This window comes from Varroa destructor, unplaced genomic scaffold (assembly GCF_002443255.2).
Source record: "Varroa destructor unplaced genomic scaffold, Vdes_3.0 BEIS01000002.1, whole genome shotgun sequence".
In the NCBI taxonomy this organism is placed as follows: Eukaryota; Metazoa; Arthropoda; class Arachnida; order Mesostigmata; family Varroidae; genus Varroa; species Varroa destructor.
Window position 1 is genome coordinate 48895413 of NW_019211455.1, and position 19225 is coordinate 48914637.

Consider the following 19225-nt stretch of genomic DNA (forward strand, 5'->3'; position numbering starts at 1 on the left):
GCCCAGTGTTGAACGGAACGAGGAGTCAGATGACAAACACTTTTAGCAGGGACAATATGATGAAATAAGTGAAGAAAAGGCTTGAAGCTAATAACATGGAATCCAGTAGTTGAGTTGGCGCAGACGGCGGCCACAAGCCGTCATTTGTAGTCATCTAATGTGGTAATGTACAAAAATGTGTAGGAAACGGACAGGCATCCGTAAGCATATCGTCAAACAAGAGTCAATGAAGCGTAACATTTTTCCTGATCATGGTTGATGGCTTTTTACGTTGAAGAAAATACTTGTACAGACGTCGGTTGTTTCCGGAAGCTTGTCGTTTATAGGATACATATGAGAGAAAAGGTAACTGTATGGGATAGTTAAAGCGCAAAATAAAATTAGAAATTGTAGATAGTGAGACCGTAAACGGAACACTGCCACGTTTGCAGGGTGACTCTTCAAAATTAGCTTTTTATTATGGTAACACTAGAATAAAACAGAATTTTTTTTTTTCGATTCTATTGAACGAATCAAAGGAACTTCAGATTTGACATTATGAACACATCGCGTGCTGCAGTAAAGTTCTCCCGAATCTATATTTTAGTCTATGTCGTTCTCATCTTTAAAGTGAGAAATAAATTTTAGACACCAACAGAGCAATTAACTTGACAGATACACGGAAACAAGCCTAAGAGAAAAAGGAGTTGTCAGCACGAATAATAAGCTCTATTAAATGCCGTGAAAGTTCGCACTGTTTTTGTATTATGGTGAGGGAAAGGGACATCGTTGTCTCGCCCAAAGATGCAAACCCTACCGATTCATTCATTGTTACAGGTGATCGTCGAATAACAAAAACAGTAGCCGGGATTCGATTTCGCCAATGTTCGTGAAGGCAGCCTTGACAAGGATCTTCTATTTCTTCAATTAACGACCGAAGCATTTAAGGCTGTTTCAAAATGTCCACAAGTTACTCACGAGCTTGGCGAACCTGTCGCTACCGAACAACTGAGTGACTACCATGTCTATAATAAAATGAAGGCTCTAAATTAATGAATAGATTGACAGTAGTACATGTTTCGTGTACATATTCGCAGTGTAATAATATCACATAATAATAACACCAGGCCGTCTGTCACAATGGTAAATTTGTTAACGGTGCTCGAAGATGCCATCGAGGAGGTGGCCCTTGAAGGCTTGGACGGATCTACACTGCCGACATTGTGGGTGAGTGCACAACATGAAGTTGAGGTTTCGCGCGAGATTCATTCATTTGAGTACTGCATTATATAATGGAAATAATAGAGAGATTAAGCTTTTTCACACAATTAATTAGACATACTACGATATGGGTCTGAAATCTTAGCTATACTAAGCGTTTTATCATAAGACTTGTCATTCTCTACGTTAATATAGTGGTCAGAAATTGCGTAGCAGAAGCATTACATGTATTTAAGTACATTCGGAATTTCTTTTATGAATGAATCTATGATAATGATAGAATTATTTAAAAAAAAATTAGAAAGATTAGCTAATTTCTACATAAATTGTTTGACGTACCCCTTTGGCAACTTTTTATTAGGATTATAACGACGCTATGCTTTATGAACTCTGCAGAGACAGCTTAGTTTCGTAATAAGAAAATACCAGATGCGCTTGCGACATTGCTTTTTGGCCACATTTCTGTACTACTTTACGCGGTCGTGGTGATATAGATTGATATAGCACCGCCATTTAACAAAATTTCAATGTGAAGTATGAAATCACCGTATTTGAATCTGTTTTATTCTTACAGCTTCGCATGGAGGACCGATATCGGCATTCAGGGGAGAAATGTGAGCTAGATGCCCAATTCAAACAATTTATCTGGTCAAAGGTACTTATTGATGCTGTATATTGCTCCGATCGAATCTATAACTTTTGTTACAAAAATTAAATTAAGTTGATTAAGCCTTTGATTACGTGAGTCTCTACTCCACGGATGATTAACAGTGAAAATGTGTAGGAAAAGTAGTCAGTTTCAAGCGAAAATGAAAATGTTGTATCTGCAGCTGCGTGCGCGGTCACTGCCCTAGCAATCACTGAATTACTAGTAGTCGAAATCAGTTCATCGATCGAATGAGATCGAATCAGAAGGTTGAACAACTAGTTTTTATTTTTACCCAATTGACCTACCTATTTAGTTTTAAAGTTCTCATCTTCCTTTCTCTTTAAAATGATTTTATAGATTTTGTTTGATAATCGGCTCCAGCTGTTTCGGTTACCTGAGGATCGTCGCGATGTCTTCATTTTTGATCGGCATAGTCCCGAATATATGGACGACTGTTGCCACCTGACGAAGGCGAACTACAACGTACACACGCATGACGTCTATCCAGTCGAGGTTAGGAGATTCGAAATGTTTTAAAGAAGAACTCATTTCATAAGCCGCTGATAATGTATCTTCCAGATTAGCTGTTGGAAACAAGCCAATGATAATTAAAGCCGAGATCTATAACTGTACAATAAAACATCTATAATTTTTCGAATCTGTTACATTATTTGAATTGATATTTTACGCAAAGCCCCTAGACAATTATAGCAAAAGTGTCGAAATCATAGTACATTCTTCTACAATAGCAAGGATACAATGTCCACCTTGTAGGCAGTATTCTTTGTAGGCTCCTTAGGTTTCGATTATAGTTATAGCACACCACGAGTTTGACCACGTTGAATAAACAAATTATTCGGTTGTTGTCTATATTTAGCGCGTTATGATTCCCAAACTTTTCAAGGGAATTTATTTATCGAAAACAATTTATTTCCTCTTGTTTAAAAACCTGAAAATATATTTTCTCATTTGCAGGTGCTGAAAATAGGTCGATCTGTAATGGGCAGTTGTGCAACATTCTATACCCGAACAGACGTCACAGGTAATATTCGATTCTGTAAACGGGAATTTAATCATACTTCTGCATAATTTGTTACACCTAGCAATATGTATGCAAAATGATGCTGCATGTACAAATGTAATTCTCAATTATCTTTTCATGCGTTCTTTATAAATACGTCGAATTTAGAATTTTTAAGGAATGCATACCTTTATTCGAAATCGATTTCATGTTATTCGAGTTGCCTATATGAATCGCCATGGTATGATATAGTTGATTAACTTTTTAGAAGACATTTAGTCTTCTTAAATAACTTCATAAATCTTACATGTTTTTATCACGCTGTTACTTAGATGAGCTTCGTGAGGTTGAAGGTATGCAAAATTTCGAGTATGCAGAAAGCATTATGGGCAGAAATCACGTTTTGGTCGCCAACCAGCAAACTCGATCAAAGGTGAGTATTTAGTTGTATCTTTATCAAGCGTTATTAGTTATGTAGATTAAATCATCAGAAAAAAATTATAGTACTATTATAATAATGTTTTTAATAATGAAAATAATAAATCTGGTGCGACTTCGACATTAATAATAGATTTCTTGTTAAAATCTTGCAGACGCTGTGCGGCTCCTCCTGTCGTTTGGAAGAGATTCCTTCGATGACCGACGTTATGTATTGCATTCTCGAACGTGTGGGGAGGTCTCGATATAATGGAGAAATTACACCAGGGCCCAGCGGTCTGATCAAGGTGAATGCTACTTTTTTCAATGGAGTCTAATAGTTTTGTAGTTTATGTATCTTTTTTCTTAGGATAAATCGGAAACCTCTAAATCGTCAATGTCAGTTACGGTGAGATGATCTAGGCATTACGTCGCATAATTTAAACAACGTAGCATTCAGTTCCGTCTCCGTAGAACACAAGCGAACCGCAATAGCTCTGTAGTTAATTTACAATTAGTAATACTATTATGCTCGAATTGTTCTGGCTGTAATCTAGGCATTTAACGAGACTGCTGGCGCAATTTTCTACTACAAAAAAAAGCTTGGTACTTCGGGAGTAGTAGTTTGGCAAGGAATTCGCATTTCTCTACCAGGAAAGCAGCAAAGTGGTAACCTGATGCACTTACGGAGGTGCGCAATAATTCACTATAATAAAATTTGAAAATAGATACTTATTTGAATAAATAAACGTATTTATAAATAATATGCTTGGTATGAACTTGTTAACCAAACATAAGGATTGAAATACAAGGTACTCACATACAATATTTAGGGGGCGTTTTTTTTATTTTATTGAATAACTCTGAAACTCCGTACACCAAAACAGAACAGAAACAGAGTTCTTGTGCGGCTACTATTTAAGGTAGGTTGTTTTCCTATGTTCTATAAAAGTCATGGAAATGTTTGTTTGATGAGCGTACATATTGGTATTGTGTATTAAAAGGAGTCTTCGTTGCACCATCGATAGAAGGCTCAAACAACGCTAGAGCTCTGTAGCAATCCTTGAAACCTAATTTTTTTAGATTAAAGACTTATAGATTGCACTGTTGCTTAGGCACGGTGCTGCGAATATATCGTGGCGTATATATATAATAACGTCTGTTCCACAAGCTATATTTTACATAATGGCACCTGACGGAGGTGATAGTAAACAAAGAAAGATCTATTTCAAAACTTTAACTTCTGTTAAAGTTACCTTTGATAATTCTGCGTTATATATTATTATTATTATTAGATATTAAGCTTGGTTTTTGGTATTTCCCTACATATTCGATGTTAAAAGGTTCTTCCGACGAATTGAGTCTCCTCAAGACAGAGCAATCCACGACGCCGCGCAATACCTCCTTCAGAAACCATTACATCGGGAACTATTGTCAATTTTGCGTACTGAGCTTGTGAATATGCAAGGCTATGTGTTCAAAAAAGTTATTCGGGGGACGCATAAGGAGCTATTCGAAATGAAAACCATCACTTGGAAGGAATATCAGCCGGATGCAAGCCCTACTGAATGCCAGACAAAATGTAAGTAATCTTTTCAAAACTTCTCAATCCATGTAAACTCCACCTTATCTTATAGCATTCTAATAGCTTTCCAGTAAACCTTATATTAAAAAGAAAAAGAAGAAAGTTCAGTAATACATCTTTCCTCACTCTCTCTGACCGTTGCCAGCTCAGCAGGTTCGAATGGCCCGAGTCATGCAGCTGAATAAGGCTGCTTATGACGCATATGTTGAACAACAGGAAGCTGGATGCTCAAAGGAGGATGATCTCGACGCAAGCCGGGGCGACGAGGATGCGCATGTGGATGATCTTGAAGGAGATACTGATCTCGAAGGTAGCCAACGGGCGTTGTTCTCGCAAATTTCTCGCATCTACGACGGGTCCAAAGCGCCTTATAACTACACTATTCTTCAGTCAGCATATAGGGTGTGTTTGAAATCTGCTAAACTATTGTTATGCGAATATGTTTGAGCGTGATTACTATAGAGATACAAAGGCAGAACACATAATGATCGGTTTGTGACTTTACGTTGTTCAGCCTTGACATCTTAGTGCATGTCAGAGAGCGGCTGTTCTAACCAATGAAAAACGTTTACGACAAATAGGAAAAAATACAAGAAGCTCCACGTTAGAGGTTATTTCGTTAGGACATTCTAAGTCTATGTCTTTAATTGTGTAAATTTTATGTCTTTAATGTGAAAGCTCGTGACGACGTTATCGCTATTGTGGATGCGTTACAGGCAATCGAAGAGGCTGGAGCGTCGGGACTGACGATGGCTCAGCTCGCGATTCGACTTGCTATGCCTCGTCTATTTATTCGGAATCTCGTTAAGTCACTGACCAAAGAAGGCTCCGTCAGCCATCACTGTATCGCCATAGGTCGCCAACAAGTGACCATCTACGTAAGCAATGTATATGCCGACGAAATAACGCAGGGACCTCGAATGCCGCCTCTCCCACGTCCTGCAACTATGCTCGCATTACCAGCACCTGGCGATGACAAAAAACAAGTAGGGGATTCTGGGTTAAGCCACGCTTCACCTGCAAAGGCGGCAGAAGGAGCAGCAAATATTAACGACCGGTTTGCCACTCAACGGACGCTTGCTCGGGCGGTGCGCATTGTTGAATTGACTCGTGAACTCAAGGTAATTCCGCATCCGCCACGACTGCTTCGACAGTTACGTCGTGAAGAACAGGAAGCCGGTATGAAGGACAGACTTTGCAGACACAGTCTTGATAGAATCCTTCAAAAACTTGATGAGACGGGTTACATCAATACGGTCGTCTGTAATCTCGGTACAAGTAAAGGCTCTAAGGAGCTCATGATGATTTGTGCGGCCGATGTGGACGGAAATCATGAGCAAGTCCGTAAATGTATCGAGCAATGGCAGTTAGCAGAGAGTACAAAACCGACTCACGTGTACAAGCGGCGCGGTCCCGACCTCTTCACTAATCAAGGAGGCAAGGTATACCCACCAATTAATCCTGCAATGGCGAAAAAGTATGGCTACAAGCCAAAATTCCGTCGAGCCAAGATTATGTATCAGTTCCTGCATTATATGCTGTACAACTACGACGGAGAGCGGGTCGACAAAGTAGATTCGAACATTAGCGATAATCCGCCACAGCAACCAGTCCGATATCAAGAGGACGTTTCATGGAAGATGTTTATTCCACCACTGGGCGGTGACCGAGTGCCGGGTTGGTGTGTGTTAGGTGATGCTTGGCTTCTCTGTCCGCTTTCGTTATTTGTACAGTTGTGCAGTGTGGTCTTCGAGGTACCGCAAATCGAAGAGTTTCTTGGTCATCCAGTAAAACAGCACTACTTATTAAGCAACCTGCCTGACGAGATGCGCGACCTACTGCTGTTCAATCGCCGGTGGTTGTACCAACTTCATGATCAAGCAACAACATTGAGTCATATGGGCCTTGGCAAGTTTGGCCCCCAGAAACATAAAGAAAAGGACCAGATTTGGTTCTTTCTTAATCGACGCATAACAATTGTCGACACAAGTGGCTACACCGGATTTATGCGCACCAATCTCGAAGAGACAGATTTCGTTACTGAAAGTTACGATCTTCAGACGGAAGAGGACATCTTCGCGTTTTGGGCACGGATTGAAGACATCTCATTGCGGACGTCGTTAGGCATGTACAGTAAACTCGCGGCGAAGACCTATGTTACGTATTTTGCCGGCATGAAACCTGAGCTGATTCAAGCAGCCCGAAAATACGATTTTGACTATGAGGATGTGGGCAGTTTACCTCCAGGCGATCATCAGGGCGCCTGTGGATTTGACTCAGGCTTATTTGCGCACAGGAGATCTAATTGGTCTGGAGTGCGTCACGGACCATCGAAGATAAAAGAAAATATGGAAACAGTCACTTCACAGCTTAAGGTAATCGAGCAACAATTTCGCAAAATTACCAAAAAGCGAACTGACATGATGATGAACCTTTCCACTAATAATTCGGCAGTGGCAGTCATACCCAGGGTTATGCCAGTTCCAAAGAAGAAACCAGTAGCTCGCAAGAGGGAATTTATCATTCGGAACAAACGCGTTTACAAACGCGATGGCCGTCGAGCTGTGGATTTAGATTTGAAAGATGTTGAGGCGCTAAAGAATATGAAGAATTTACGAAGAGTTCGCTGGCGAGCTGAACACGATTACATCCTCCTACTTGTTAAAACGCTCAGCTCGGTAGTCTATCCGGAGCATGGTCGGCTTGTCATTCCTGCAAGTAAAGTACGCGACCTGCTTCAGACAATGTTTCCTGATACGTGTAGCGACAAAACAAAGTTTGCTGCTTTGCGCAGGGCCAATCTTTTACAGAGGTATCCGGAAAAAATGGCTGCTTCGAGAGCTATGCGATTCAATATCATTAGCGAGCCGCAGATTATGCAGCTCGTTGAGAAGATGCAGGAAACCTCAAAAGCAGAGCTAAAACACCAGTACTTCCTCGAGGCTGTCGAGATCGCGCGGAACCTTCTTTCCCGTGAAGGTATCAAGTGTTCACCTCAACTAAATCTGGAAGAGTCGGAAGATCTCGAAGTTGACGAATTGGAAGAGTCATTGGCGACGTTTCGCTACCGTGAGCCACTCAATAGCGTTGATGTTCATCAGGTGACCGTCGCAACTGTGCTCATAGCTAGCTTCGCTCTAGACGGGAAGACCAATTGGTCATACCTTTTGTATACTATTTACGAGCGGTATCCTGATCCGTTAATCCGCTTCGTTTTTAAGGGTCTGTGCAATAGCCAGATGATTGCTCGAAAGAAGACAAAAAATTACAAAGCAAAAACTGTTTTACACCTACCTGCTCTGCCGTATAGCCTCAGTTGTAAGTGGCATCACCTGGTAAAGCTTCGTTACAATGACGAGGTGGTCAATATCATGGCGCAACAGATGCAAATTGTGCGTCACGTACGCGAAATGTCAACATCTGACGCCAATCCGACCCCTGCAGTAATGATGCTTTTTGCTAACATGGTGCTTGGAGGCCAAGCGGATGCCTATTTTGACTTGGCGAAGGGCAGCCCCATAGAATTTGTTCGTAAGACGGCCAGCGGCAAAGCCAATCCGAAGACTATGCCGAGCAGCAGCCGACTTGCGGCAATTCATGAAAGCATGATGGATCCAAGCGATGATGTACGCTACGATGAAAGTATACGTCTTCATCCATTGCCCCTGCAAGCTAAGCTCAAAGACAGTGCGGATCTTAGTTTTGGTTGTTACGCACACAAGATTAAAGGCGGTGAAATGCTGAAGAACGATCAGCATTCCGAGGCGATTCGTAGGCTGAAGGCGTACTATGACCCACCGGCGAGTACAGAAGAGGCTGAGACAACCATTCAGAAGGAATTTGCTTCAAAAAAACACCAGCAAAGTGACGGCGCGTTTGCCAGTGCTTCGTACCGATTGGTTGTTGCATCGAAAGAAGTCGGACTAAGCCTTCAACAGCTGTGGATTATCCAGGGTGGACGGATAAGCTACCTTGAAGCTATTCTAGCAACGCTATGTAACATCAAAGTTCTGTTACAAGTAGGCGTTAATCAGAAGCGCTTCGTTGCGTTCCAGCACTCGAGTCCATGGCTAATTAAGAGCTATCGGATGAGCAAGGAGATGCGTAAACGAGTCACGGACGCGATGGATGACGTGATGGAGAGGCCACGAAAGCGATCGCGTCCTAATCACAGCTCAGAGTGTGCCGAGGTCACCAGTGTCGCCGATGAATGTGCTCGCACTGCGAACAGCCAAGAAACCATGTCACATCATGTTGATCAGCCAATGACTGCTGGCAATATTGAACGAGATAATAATGAACAGGCACTGAATCAGCCTAACACATCGCAGCAGTCTGCCTCAGCAGCAGTGCGAGAAACGAAACATCGTCAGCGGAGGCGAAAAATGAAGTGTCTTTCGGCTCAACTTGAGAACTGTAAGCCCCTACTATTTATACCGCGTATGTGGAAACGACCTGATGGTACTTTGAATGTTCCAATCTTTGCTAAGATGCTTTTAGCTGTGTTCTCATTTGTGGTCGAGAACCCTGGCTCAACCGAAGAAGCGGTACAGACTAAATTTCGCGCTGTTATGGAACCGAGCGTTCATGTACTCGATCTGCTTGACATTCTCGTTCGACTAGAGTGTATAAAAAGGTTTTTTCTAGGGATGCCTCCTCCGGGCCCAGTTACGCTATTCAGTGCTCCAGTAATCTCGAGCGGTGTAACGGAGGATTCAGAAAGCCCCGACGATATTGTATTTTACGAAACAACGGAAGATGGTGCCCTTCGACTGAATGCCTTCTTTTCTACCAGTTTGCAGCAGAGATCTGACCTGCCAGGATATTGAATGTGATCGAAGATGTTCTACCGGAAACTAACTGCCATAAAATTAATATGTATAATCATATGTAGGATAGACGTAAGGCCAATATCCCAGTAGCTGTAGTTGTTTGTGTTTGTACGGACAAAAGCAACGATGAACATTTTGTTGTTGACAATGTAATAAAATTGTATTTTCCAGTAAAAATCTATACGCCATTCAACCAAAATTTTTATGAGCTGCTAATAAGAGTTTAGATAAGCAGTATGTAAGATGGTATTATATAAATGGAAACCAGCTCCACATAAAGTTACATGCCCGTTTTTATCGGTTTGTTTGTTTATTATGTACGCTTAATAGGAAAATACCCACGCAGATACACATAGAACGGTGCAGTTTCCTATACTACGCCTGGGTTAAACTTTTTTTTTATAGAGAAAGTGATCGTTGGCTTGAATTTTCTTGGTATTGCTTGATAAAATTCGATTTATTATCTCGAAACAATGCAATGACAAAATTCGTAGATTTCTTACAATTACAAGACAAGGTTCGTTGCCTATTTAGGCCTCCAGGCATACTGATTTTTCTTACTTAAATACCAAAAGGCTACTTACAAATGTCATTTTGTACACCGAATTGTGTGTTGTTCTATACTACTGTCACAATAAATTAGAATTTAATTATCTAATCCAATCAGTGCATACTAGTAGCGATTTATTCAAGAATAAACAATGACGACATCGGTACCTTTTGAACATATACCGTTTTCATAATTCATTATTATTATACGATTATTAGCCACAGGTTTTGACGTATGCATTTAAGTGTTTCTTTCCTACGTCCATATTATTTGCTATCTCCGTGACTTTTAACTCACTTTGGGTCATTTTGTACATACATGATGTAATTTAACATATTTTTTTCTTTTTGCATGTGCTTTTTGGTATTGCCAGCAGGATAGAGTATTCTGCTTTTGTTCGAAAAACTACAGAGCTATTGTTTTTCAATATCATATCTGTATTACTTTCTTATTCTGCAATAACAAATTTTACCTCCATTCAGTCTTTATTCGAAAATGACACAGAACCTTGGTTGAAATTAGCTTGGTCAGCACGTGTTTACGCGGCCATACAAACTTGGAATTGCTGTGCCAGGAAAAAGACCCCTAACAGCCAACGGCGGCGACAGATTTCTATACTCTGAGAACGAAAACTTGTTATTCTATTTTGACATGGACGTCTTGTTTTGTTGATTCTTTCGCCTACACCCCAAAAAAAACAAGCATTAGCACGCCATAATCCGCATAGGGAGAATATCTTCAACAAATAAATTGCAGAACCTACATCAATATAATTCTCCAGCGAGGTGACCAGAAAGTATTCGGTTGAGTACAGAATCCATCGCAAATAATGAACTTTACAACATGTTGATATCGTTGTTTCTAGAATGGCTATTGTTAACGAGTCGACTCTTCATATTGTGTTCGATAGTCGACCAACTAGTTCAGACCACTCATCGTATCATCCGTGATGCGCTATTTGAGACTATTTTGCATTATTTTTTGTTTATCACCAAGGGGATGTGACGAGATTGGAAAGCCGATTCAGCGACTCGCGTTCAGAAAGCTAGTCCGAACACGGACACGATGCAGTACATCGTCTTATTCTCCCATCTAACGGTGCAACTACCTGTAATCATGACAGCGAAGAAAGCCGAAAGCATCGAACTTGGTTACGAACATTACGCATGCGAATACGTCGACCACCCGAGGTTGGAGGCAACATGTTAAAAGCATTTAGAAAATTTTAAACCAAATATCTTTGAAACAGTTAACCTATAAAACATGTAAGGAAAACTGATAGTATTAAACTACTTTTATTTAACAGTGTAATCTTATGCTTCTCTTATTGATTTATGTACTCCTGTATGTCTAACAAGAGTTCACTAGTTTCTCCTATATGTAAGCGTAAATTGTCTATTTAGTAATTGAATACTGCACATTATGAAGGGATAAATTTGATATATGTAAACATATAATCTTTTGTGTTCCAGTTTTAATTAGAAAAAGATTTTTGTATGAAACTGCGCTATCAACTTAATTTTCTTCCAGAAATTGCTTAATTTCTGCCGTGAACGCGGCGGTTACATTGAACAATCGAGATACACAACAATTATGCGCCAAAGGCAGTACGCATGCACTATTTTGTACGTATGTACTCTTCTGTCGAGAGGGGATAAAACAAGTTCAGTAGTGTTTTGCGCGCACCGTCTGTGGTGTTATCCCAGTAACAGGAGCTTGCTGTATGAAGGCCTGCCCCATTTTTCTGCATGATCACACAGCTAACTGAAACGATACCAGCAGAATACAATAAACCCCATTAGCGATCACAAATGACTACTAATTTACATAAGCAGGAAATCGACAATCTATTTATTCAGTGACACCGAATATAGGACTGGCTAAAGCTAAGTCAGAATCTCAATAGAATTATTGACGCGTACCTGTCTAAAATCTCTAACAACTGAAACATTACTAGATGATAAATTATTGATTAGATCATTTTAGTGGTACACCTACAGGCTATCATCACAAAGTCATGACTACGCACGTTAATAATACGTCTTTTGTAGTCGACTAATTCCAGAATTCACGTCTATCTGTGAAATGGCCGCAGTAGATGTAATTTTCATGTAACAGTTTACTCAACTAGAGGTGACAATTTATCGCTACATCGATCCAATCATTATGCCGATGCATCCGGTATATACATTGTCTTTTTTTCTAGATGGCCACGACAAGAACAAACTATAACAATTAGCTAATTATAAGACGAATTTCTTTTTTTTTTCTAGTAAGAAGACCACTGTGAAAGTAAGTAGAACTTTTGGTGTGCGAAATTTGTGCACGTTTAAAGCGCCATTCACCAACCGCTGAGTGTAGGAGAGGCTTCACGCTGTCGTCAGCGTTAATGTTTGCAAAGATAAAAGAACAATAACATCCACCATCATCATCATGAGAATGTTTTCATGTCGGACACCAGCGAATGGTTCTGGTGAATTCTTACAGCTAAATATAAGTTCAGCAGAGGATTACGAGGCCCGGTTGGCGATCACTATCAGAAAGTCTACTGATTATTGCGTATCCATATAGAGCACCCCGGTGCAAACCGCCGTTCGGATTAGGGCCGGTCTTTTAGAACAGTAAAAGTTTTCATATACTATTCAAACTGAATGGAATGTACTGCATAAAGATTTCGCGACTAATTTAGTCGTTTATTTATGGTAGCCATCCCCCAGTGGATATAGATGGACGTCGGCGTCTCTTTTGGTGAACATTCTTGGCCGCATACTTTCAATTCTTCTATCATTATTATAGCATATATAATAGAAATAATATAATAATAATAGTAATATTCTAAAGTTGCAGGAACTTAATAATTAAGTATGTTGCGCGAACCTGTCATTAACGTACCATAGTTAGAACGAACTTGCTAAGATAATTAACATAATAACGCCATCGTTACGATTTAGTATTTTGAGCGAAATTTATGATCATATAAAAAATAAACAAGTGAATACATGTAACATACTTACCAACATATTTGAGGTTCTTATTCTGTTTAGTGAGCTGTGAAAGGATGTGCTCAACTGTTGTATTGGTCCACTGGGGAACTTTTGATACCTGGTAAATATTTCCACCAATGATTTTTTCCACAGCCTGAAACGAAGAAATTTTCGAAGTAACTATGCTAAACGTAAAAGGTTAAGCCTAATTTTCAAACATATGCTCATACCTCCGATATACTGATATTAAAATAGATAAACTGAACAGTAATGTCTACGATATAATCTTTAGCCCAGCGTGAAATTATGTTTATAGACCCTTCTGGCTAAGATTTTTATCTCATCAAACCTATCAAATCCAATACTGAGAGCAAATGTATGCCTCATTTCCGTTCCTGCTTGAAAAAAGAATGAACTGTGCCTGTTCACTGGTCATTACAATGCCTTGTTTGACAAAATGTCGTGTCGCATGTCTAGCCGTCGTGGGTCGTTCTTGGTACTAGTAAAGCGTACTATTAGCGCCGGTACGCTAATGCCATAAGAGTCTAAGGCTGGCACAACAACAAGAGCGTCTTTTGATCCGATTTAAGCTAAGATGAGTTCGGCAGGCGGATTCCAATATTCAATGCGCCTAGAGCACTCACGTGGCGATTCGTCTGAGCTATTTGGTTCTGGATGTAGGCGTTTGTTGAGGATGGCCCTTTTGCAAGTTGTCAAGGTTTTCGGACATTGACTAAGTATGGAGCCATAGTAGATGTCACTGGAGATTGGATTAGCACAATCCGAAAATTGGAGTATGCATTAAGACAAGACGTCAATGACCTTAAGGTTTACAAGCCGAAAACAAGATCGTAACTGATGAGAAGTGAAGCCGTCCGACAGGTTTTTGTGACTGCTGTTGTTTCTCATTCATTTTCAATTCCTGATTTGTTCGTTTAATTATTTGCTCCGAACTGAATATAATTATTATATGAATTGATTTATTTGCTTCAATTAAAGTGATATGCTTATTCACTGTTGATAATAGAGATTACCGGAATAGAAGAAGCTGTTCTAGACCGCCGCTGTTCTGTGACGTACCTACGCTCGCATGAGAATTTAACTGAACTAATGTCTAATTCAATTACGTAAAACAAAATGGAGTATACTCAACACATAGATAAAATCCGACGTACATAACAAGCAGTTATAGCATGCATCTTGTAATGGGTGTCGAAGAAGTAGCTTCCTGCTTCATAAATAGAACAATGCAATTGTCTGAGCCGCTGCGTTGGTGTAATCGTTCGTTTCGAAAGTTTTTTCGAATAATAAAATGACCCATTACAACTGACTTGTATACATTTGTGTCACACCCGCATAATCATAGAACGGTACAAGATGTCTACCAACATACTGACCTAAACGCATAACATTTACTACTAACTGGTTTTGTGTTTTATCCAATGTGCTCTATGACTGAACCGCTGCTGACTGAAACACGGCTACTAGTTTGTATACTGACGCTAACTTGTCGAGCCATGATCGTTCTCCCGATTTTTGCAATCATAACACACCTATTTCTGACAGATGTGGTACATGCAAAAGGGCAGAATTAACACTTTAGAAATGCCGTGAGCTTCAACTGCTGGACAATTATCTTGAATATTATGCTGGTAAATTAGTAGATGGCATAAATGCCTACCTATGTAAATATAAATGCATATACTTTTGAAAGATAAACATTTTGGTAACGTGGGGGAAAGAGATCACATCAACTGTAAGTCACACTTAGGTTCTGAAGTCGAAACGTATTTAATGAACACCTCGAGTTTTTAATTGAGAAGCCTGACATTATAAAAATGCTGTATCTTGAAACTGCTTGATTAACTTTGAATGCATTGGTTGCCGAAACATTGATTTCATAGAGACGAATGGCTTCTTCATGACATTTCTGCCTATCGGTTAGAGACTTACCGCATTGGGGAAAAGTGGTGTCGCGAAAAACGTATGTTCGTGTGGAAATAACTTATGATTAAAGTTGAATGAATAAAATAATAAATGAACCAGATTTGTGCAAGAAAAAGTAGCGGGCACACTGATTATTGGAACAATACAAACAGCTTCACTATAACGTTGACGAAATCATACATATCCGTTTCTCACAATGCTCTACAGTTCTCGTTATTGATCCGGCTAAGAAAGTGATTCGATGGGGAAATCATTAATCAAGAGAACTCTACTCAGTGTGGGGGATCACCATTCAAGAGCCCACTACTATCATACTGTCATGACGCATTCGATTTCGCAGTTTGCATGCAATATATATACTGGTGCAATTGCTTCCGTGTCTGTTATTATCCTAGATCGCGACCCAGATTCGTGCATATCAGTGTATCAAGTCATTCAAATAATAGCCCCCCCCCCCCACAAGGCAGTTCGCGCCCAAATCTGTTTCGGGTTTTAGCTGCGGTTGAGGATAGCGAGATGAAACCGAGGCGCGTTTCATTGGCGCACGTACTATTGCGTGTTGACTTGTTTCGCTTGTGTTTAAATAGCACACGACATATACATGGAAGTAACTTGATGTTTGATGTTTATATAAACGGAACAGAAACACGATAAACTTAGCTGCACGAAGACCTATTTATCGGATACCTAAAAGGTGGCTCATAGGAGTCACACGTTCCCATACCCAGCTCTTGCCAGAGACGTGAATGTCATAATATGGGTGGTCTAATAACCGACCCACAGGTATGACAAAAAATTTAGTTCTCTCACTGGCGAAATCTTTGCTTGTGCAACGATATTGCTGTTTGATTACTCTCTTCACTATTATTGCTATTATTATTACAGCTGTTTTTTTTCCGATGACGAAAAATCGATACCCTGTTGAGGAAATGTACAGCTTGATAATATTGGACCAGTCTTGTGTTGAAGCTTCCACAATACTGAAGATTCAATTGTAGTTATACTTAATATGTTGCCAAACGTTTTACCCGAAGAGATAATGTGGTGCAGTTTAGCCCTTAAAGAAACACGTACAAACAGTGTGATATAATAGGTAAATCCAACATTTTGCGAGGGCTCAAATAATTAGAGATCAGAGCGTATATACACAGGCTTAGTAAACATTCCCACCAAGTCTGCTTGACGACCATGCTTTTAGCCTTTTAGGAGTTGTTAACAACTTAGGATGATCCGAAATCTTCTGGGTTATAGCGCGGCGGATTCCAGAAACTCCAGAAGAAATTATCCAACTTACAAATGCTATATCAGCTACAGACATGCATGCTGTCAATTCTTAATCGGAAATTTCACCTAATAAAAAACTAAAAGACCGTGTACAAAAATTTTGGATAAATTAGGGTAACTTATAAGGGCCGCTGACAACCAGATACTTTTTGTTTAACTACCAAGCCTTCACAGTGCTTTCGCATACCTGCCATGCGTATGTGTAGTTCAGTATGCACAATACAACGCTTAGATATTAAGTCGACAAAAAGATGCCTACCTCTCGGATCATCGTGCTGACTTCATCGACCACAAACTGTAATCAAATACAAAAAAATGTGTATTATCGTCTTCTTATTTACTATAGTGTAATGTATACGTTTGCTACGTCTGAAGCATCATTTAATCCTGTCTGTTCGACATAATAGTTCTCGTAAAGCAAGTGAGAATACTGGTGATCATTATGTTGTTGACGAAAATGGTAACCACAGAAATGAGCCGTTCAAGTTAATTACAATTTAATAAGATCATGAGAATGAGCGGATTAGAGCTTTAATATAATGTGACGAACCGGCCCACAGAAAGTCCGGTTGCTGAGCTGCAAATTTGATTTATAGATGTTTAGTGGGATTGAACTTGCACTGGAGACCGAATGTCACTACCAAATTTGCCAAACTAGTACAAAATCTTAACTTTTCTGGACGGAGCAGTTACGCCCGTGCAGGCGCATCACAGTCTGCCGCCACAAAGTCTGAAAGACTGATTGGCGAAGCACCTGGCTTACAAAACTTAACCGATTATGAATCCTGTCAAAGACGTAAAAAAACTATCAAGAGTAAAATTAGCTTACATTTAGCTTCGTGATAGGGCCTTAATGTACTATTTTAAAGACTGCATAACTTCTTTATATGTTAAGAATTATATTTCATCTTTTTGATCCTGTTTGTGGTATAACAATAAAGAGTAATGTTATTTAACTGCGGCTTTCAGTTCAACGAAACACCACTTTATAAATCATAAGCTAACTTTTCGCCACCTGAAATGGTTGCTTCTTGGGGCATTTTTTAAAATTTAACATTAAATGCATATGTTCCTTGAATACCCGTCCCCACCGTGCATGGACAAAATGCCTGATCTCGAAAAAGTTGTTATTCTTACAATTAAATATATATTTTTCATGGCGTAAAGTTCGATGGAGGTGTGATAATGCTTAAAGCAAGAACTTCTAAAAAGAAATTTCAAACGGTCAAATCGACCACTTGTGGTAGGTTGAGTGTCGAACTTGCTTATTTGCTAGCTTGGAACGAACCTACTGAGATAGCTTTAGAATGAGCATACAATCCCCACGACATTTCAATTGGTATTACTGATGAGAAAAATTTGACCCGTACCTAATTCTAAATCTGCAGTTATAGCAGTCCACTATTAAAAAAGCGAACTGCACGGGGTAGAGTAAGGGCTTATGTCAACTCTTCAGTCTGATCTCTCAGAAAGATTGATCGTGTTTAACGTATGCCTTTTAAATGTTTTTTCCAAAAATTGCTCTAGGCTACAGTTATGCGGTATATGCGGTCAATCAATGGATAGCTAGTACCACGCTTAGAAAACCTGAGGTTCGCTAGCTAGGAGTGAAACTAGAGATGCAATGAAATTTCTCGAAAATACTTTTAAAGGCCCCCTAAATAAAGCTAATAGTTTTAATAATCTGTTTTTTTGCAGGCATTTAATAGAAATCAGTGCGCTATTTCGACTAACTGATTTAATCACGATGTGCCAATCCAGTACTAAATAAATTTACAATTTTTAACTTAGGAAGAAATAAAATTACGTTACGATTGTGCTACGAGGTCTAAGCCAACAACTTTCGGCTTTGCAATAGGAATCCAACTTATCCGAGCAACTTATACTACATGAATATTAACTGTTTCTTTCACTATAGAGAGTCACGATTTCAAGTACTGCGAATTATTTTGTTAAAAAGTATGGCTTTATGGAGTACAAATTAAGCCGCCTTTTGGATCCATTCACTCCGCTGTTGTTATATATCTGCTATTCGATTACTTGTGTTATATGATAATATTTAACTTCACATATATTGCGATGAGCTACGGATTCGCCCAGGGCTTGAAAAAAGCAAATCCAGAACAACCCAAAAGGGAGAACAGTTGACTAGTATGGCAGTGCTTATATTGTGCCAAAGAGAAAATCATTGGTGTGTTTGAAAGTCCACATTTGAACTCCTAAATAATGTCTGGCAAGAGTAAATTTTTCCACAAGTGAAATAGTCATAAAATTCGAGAGCATACCTCAGAGGTAGTGAGATCTGCCATCGTTGCTAACTGCTACGATCGCCGCTGGCACTGTAATCATAGAAGATCACAGCTGAAAGAAATGAGTATGTGCACACAAACACTTAGTGTGAAAACTCACTTCCTGACGGCCGGCTATCAAATCACGCACTGTCACATCGATTACATTGAACTCCAGCTCTGCTGTTCGCTGATTGAACTGAGTCACTGCTAAATATACCGCACATATATGTCTCACAGGATGTCCTCGCGTTTGTTTTCACTGTACGATCAGGTGGCGCTAAGAAGTGACCAGTTTAACACATTCATTGGGTGGTTGGCGGAGCGATATTGGCGGGGCAAGAGGCCCGCCGGGGAAAACCGATTGTTGCAAGGATTTGTTTGATCCAGCACATCTTGCTCATTATTACTATTACTCAACTGTAATAATCTTCCCCTTCACTTTGTTTCAATGTATTGCTAAAATAA

General features: G+C 39.7%; 2 protein-coding genes across 6 annotated transcripts; one reads left to right on the forward strand and one right to left on the reverse strand.

Annotated features, from left to right (window-relative positions):
* The first annotated feature begins 13 nt into the window (after positions 1 to 13).
* LOC111245685 (general transcription factor 3C polypeptide 1) lies at positions 14 to 10433 on the forward strand. Of its 5 annotated transcripts, none has more exons than XM_022794342.2 (11): positions 14 to 162; positions 817 to 1206; positions 1775 to 1855; positions 2207 to 2362; positions 2825 to 2891; positions 3203 to 3303; positions 3464 to 3595; positions 3845 to 3978; positions 4631 to 4869; positions 5018 to 5274; positions 5589 to 10433. In XM_022794342.2, the coding sequence occupies exons 2-11, from the start codon at positions 1054 to 1056 to the stop codon at positions 9699 to 9701; spliced, it is 5433 nt and encodes a 1810-aa protein (XP_022650077.1). In that variant the 5' UTR covers positions 14 to 162; positions 817 to 1053; the 3' UTR covers positions 9702 to 10433. The 5 variants fall into 5 exon arrangements, with proteins under 5 accessions (XP_022650077.1, XP_022650076.1, XP_022650078.1 ...); XM_022794341.2 differs by lacking the exon at positions 14 to 162 and adding an exon at positions 207 to 345; XM_022794343.2 differs by lacking the exon at positions 14 to 162 and adding an exon at positions 382 to 462.
* On the reverse strand, positions 10350 to 19101 carry Dlc90F (dynein light chain 90F). The gene is made up of 5 exons (XM_022794353.2): positions 18755 to 19101; positions 16729 to 16764; positions 13269 to 13392; positions 11941 to 12018; positions 10350 to 11362 (listed from the first exon to the last, which is right to left on the reverse strand). Exons 1-5 carry the CDS (start codon positions 18776 to 18778, stop codon positions 11292 to 11294), a joined length of 333 nt encoding a protein of 110 aa, XP_022650088.1. The 5' UTR covers positions 18779 to 19101; the 3' UTR covers positions 10350 to 11291.
* Positions 19102 to 19225: the final 124 nt, after the last annotated feature.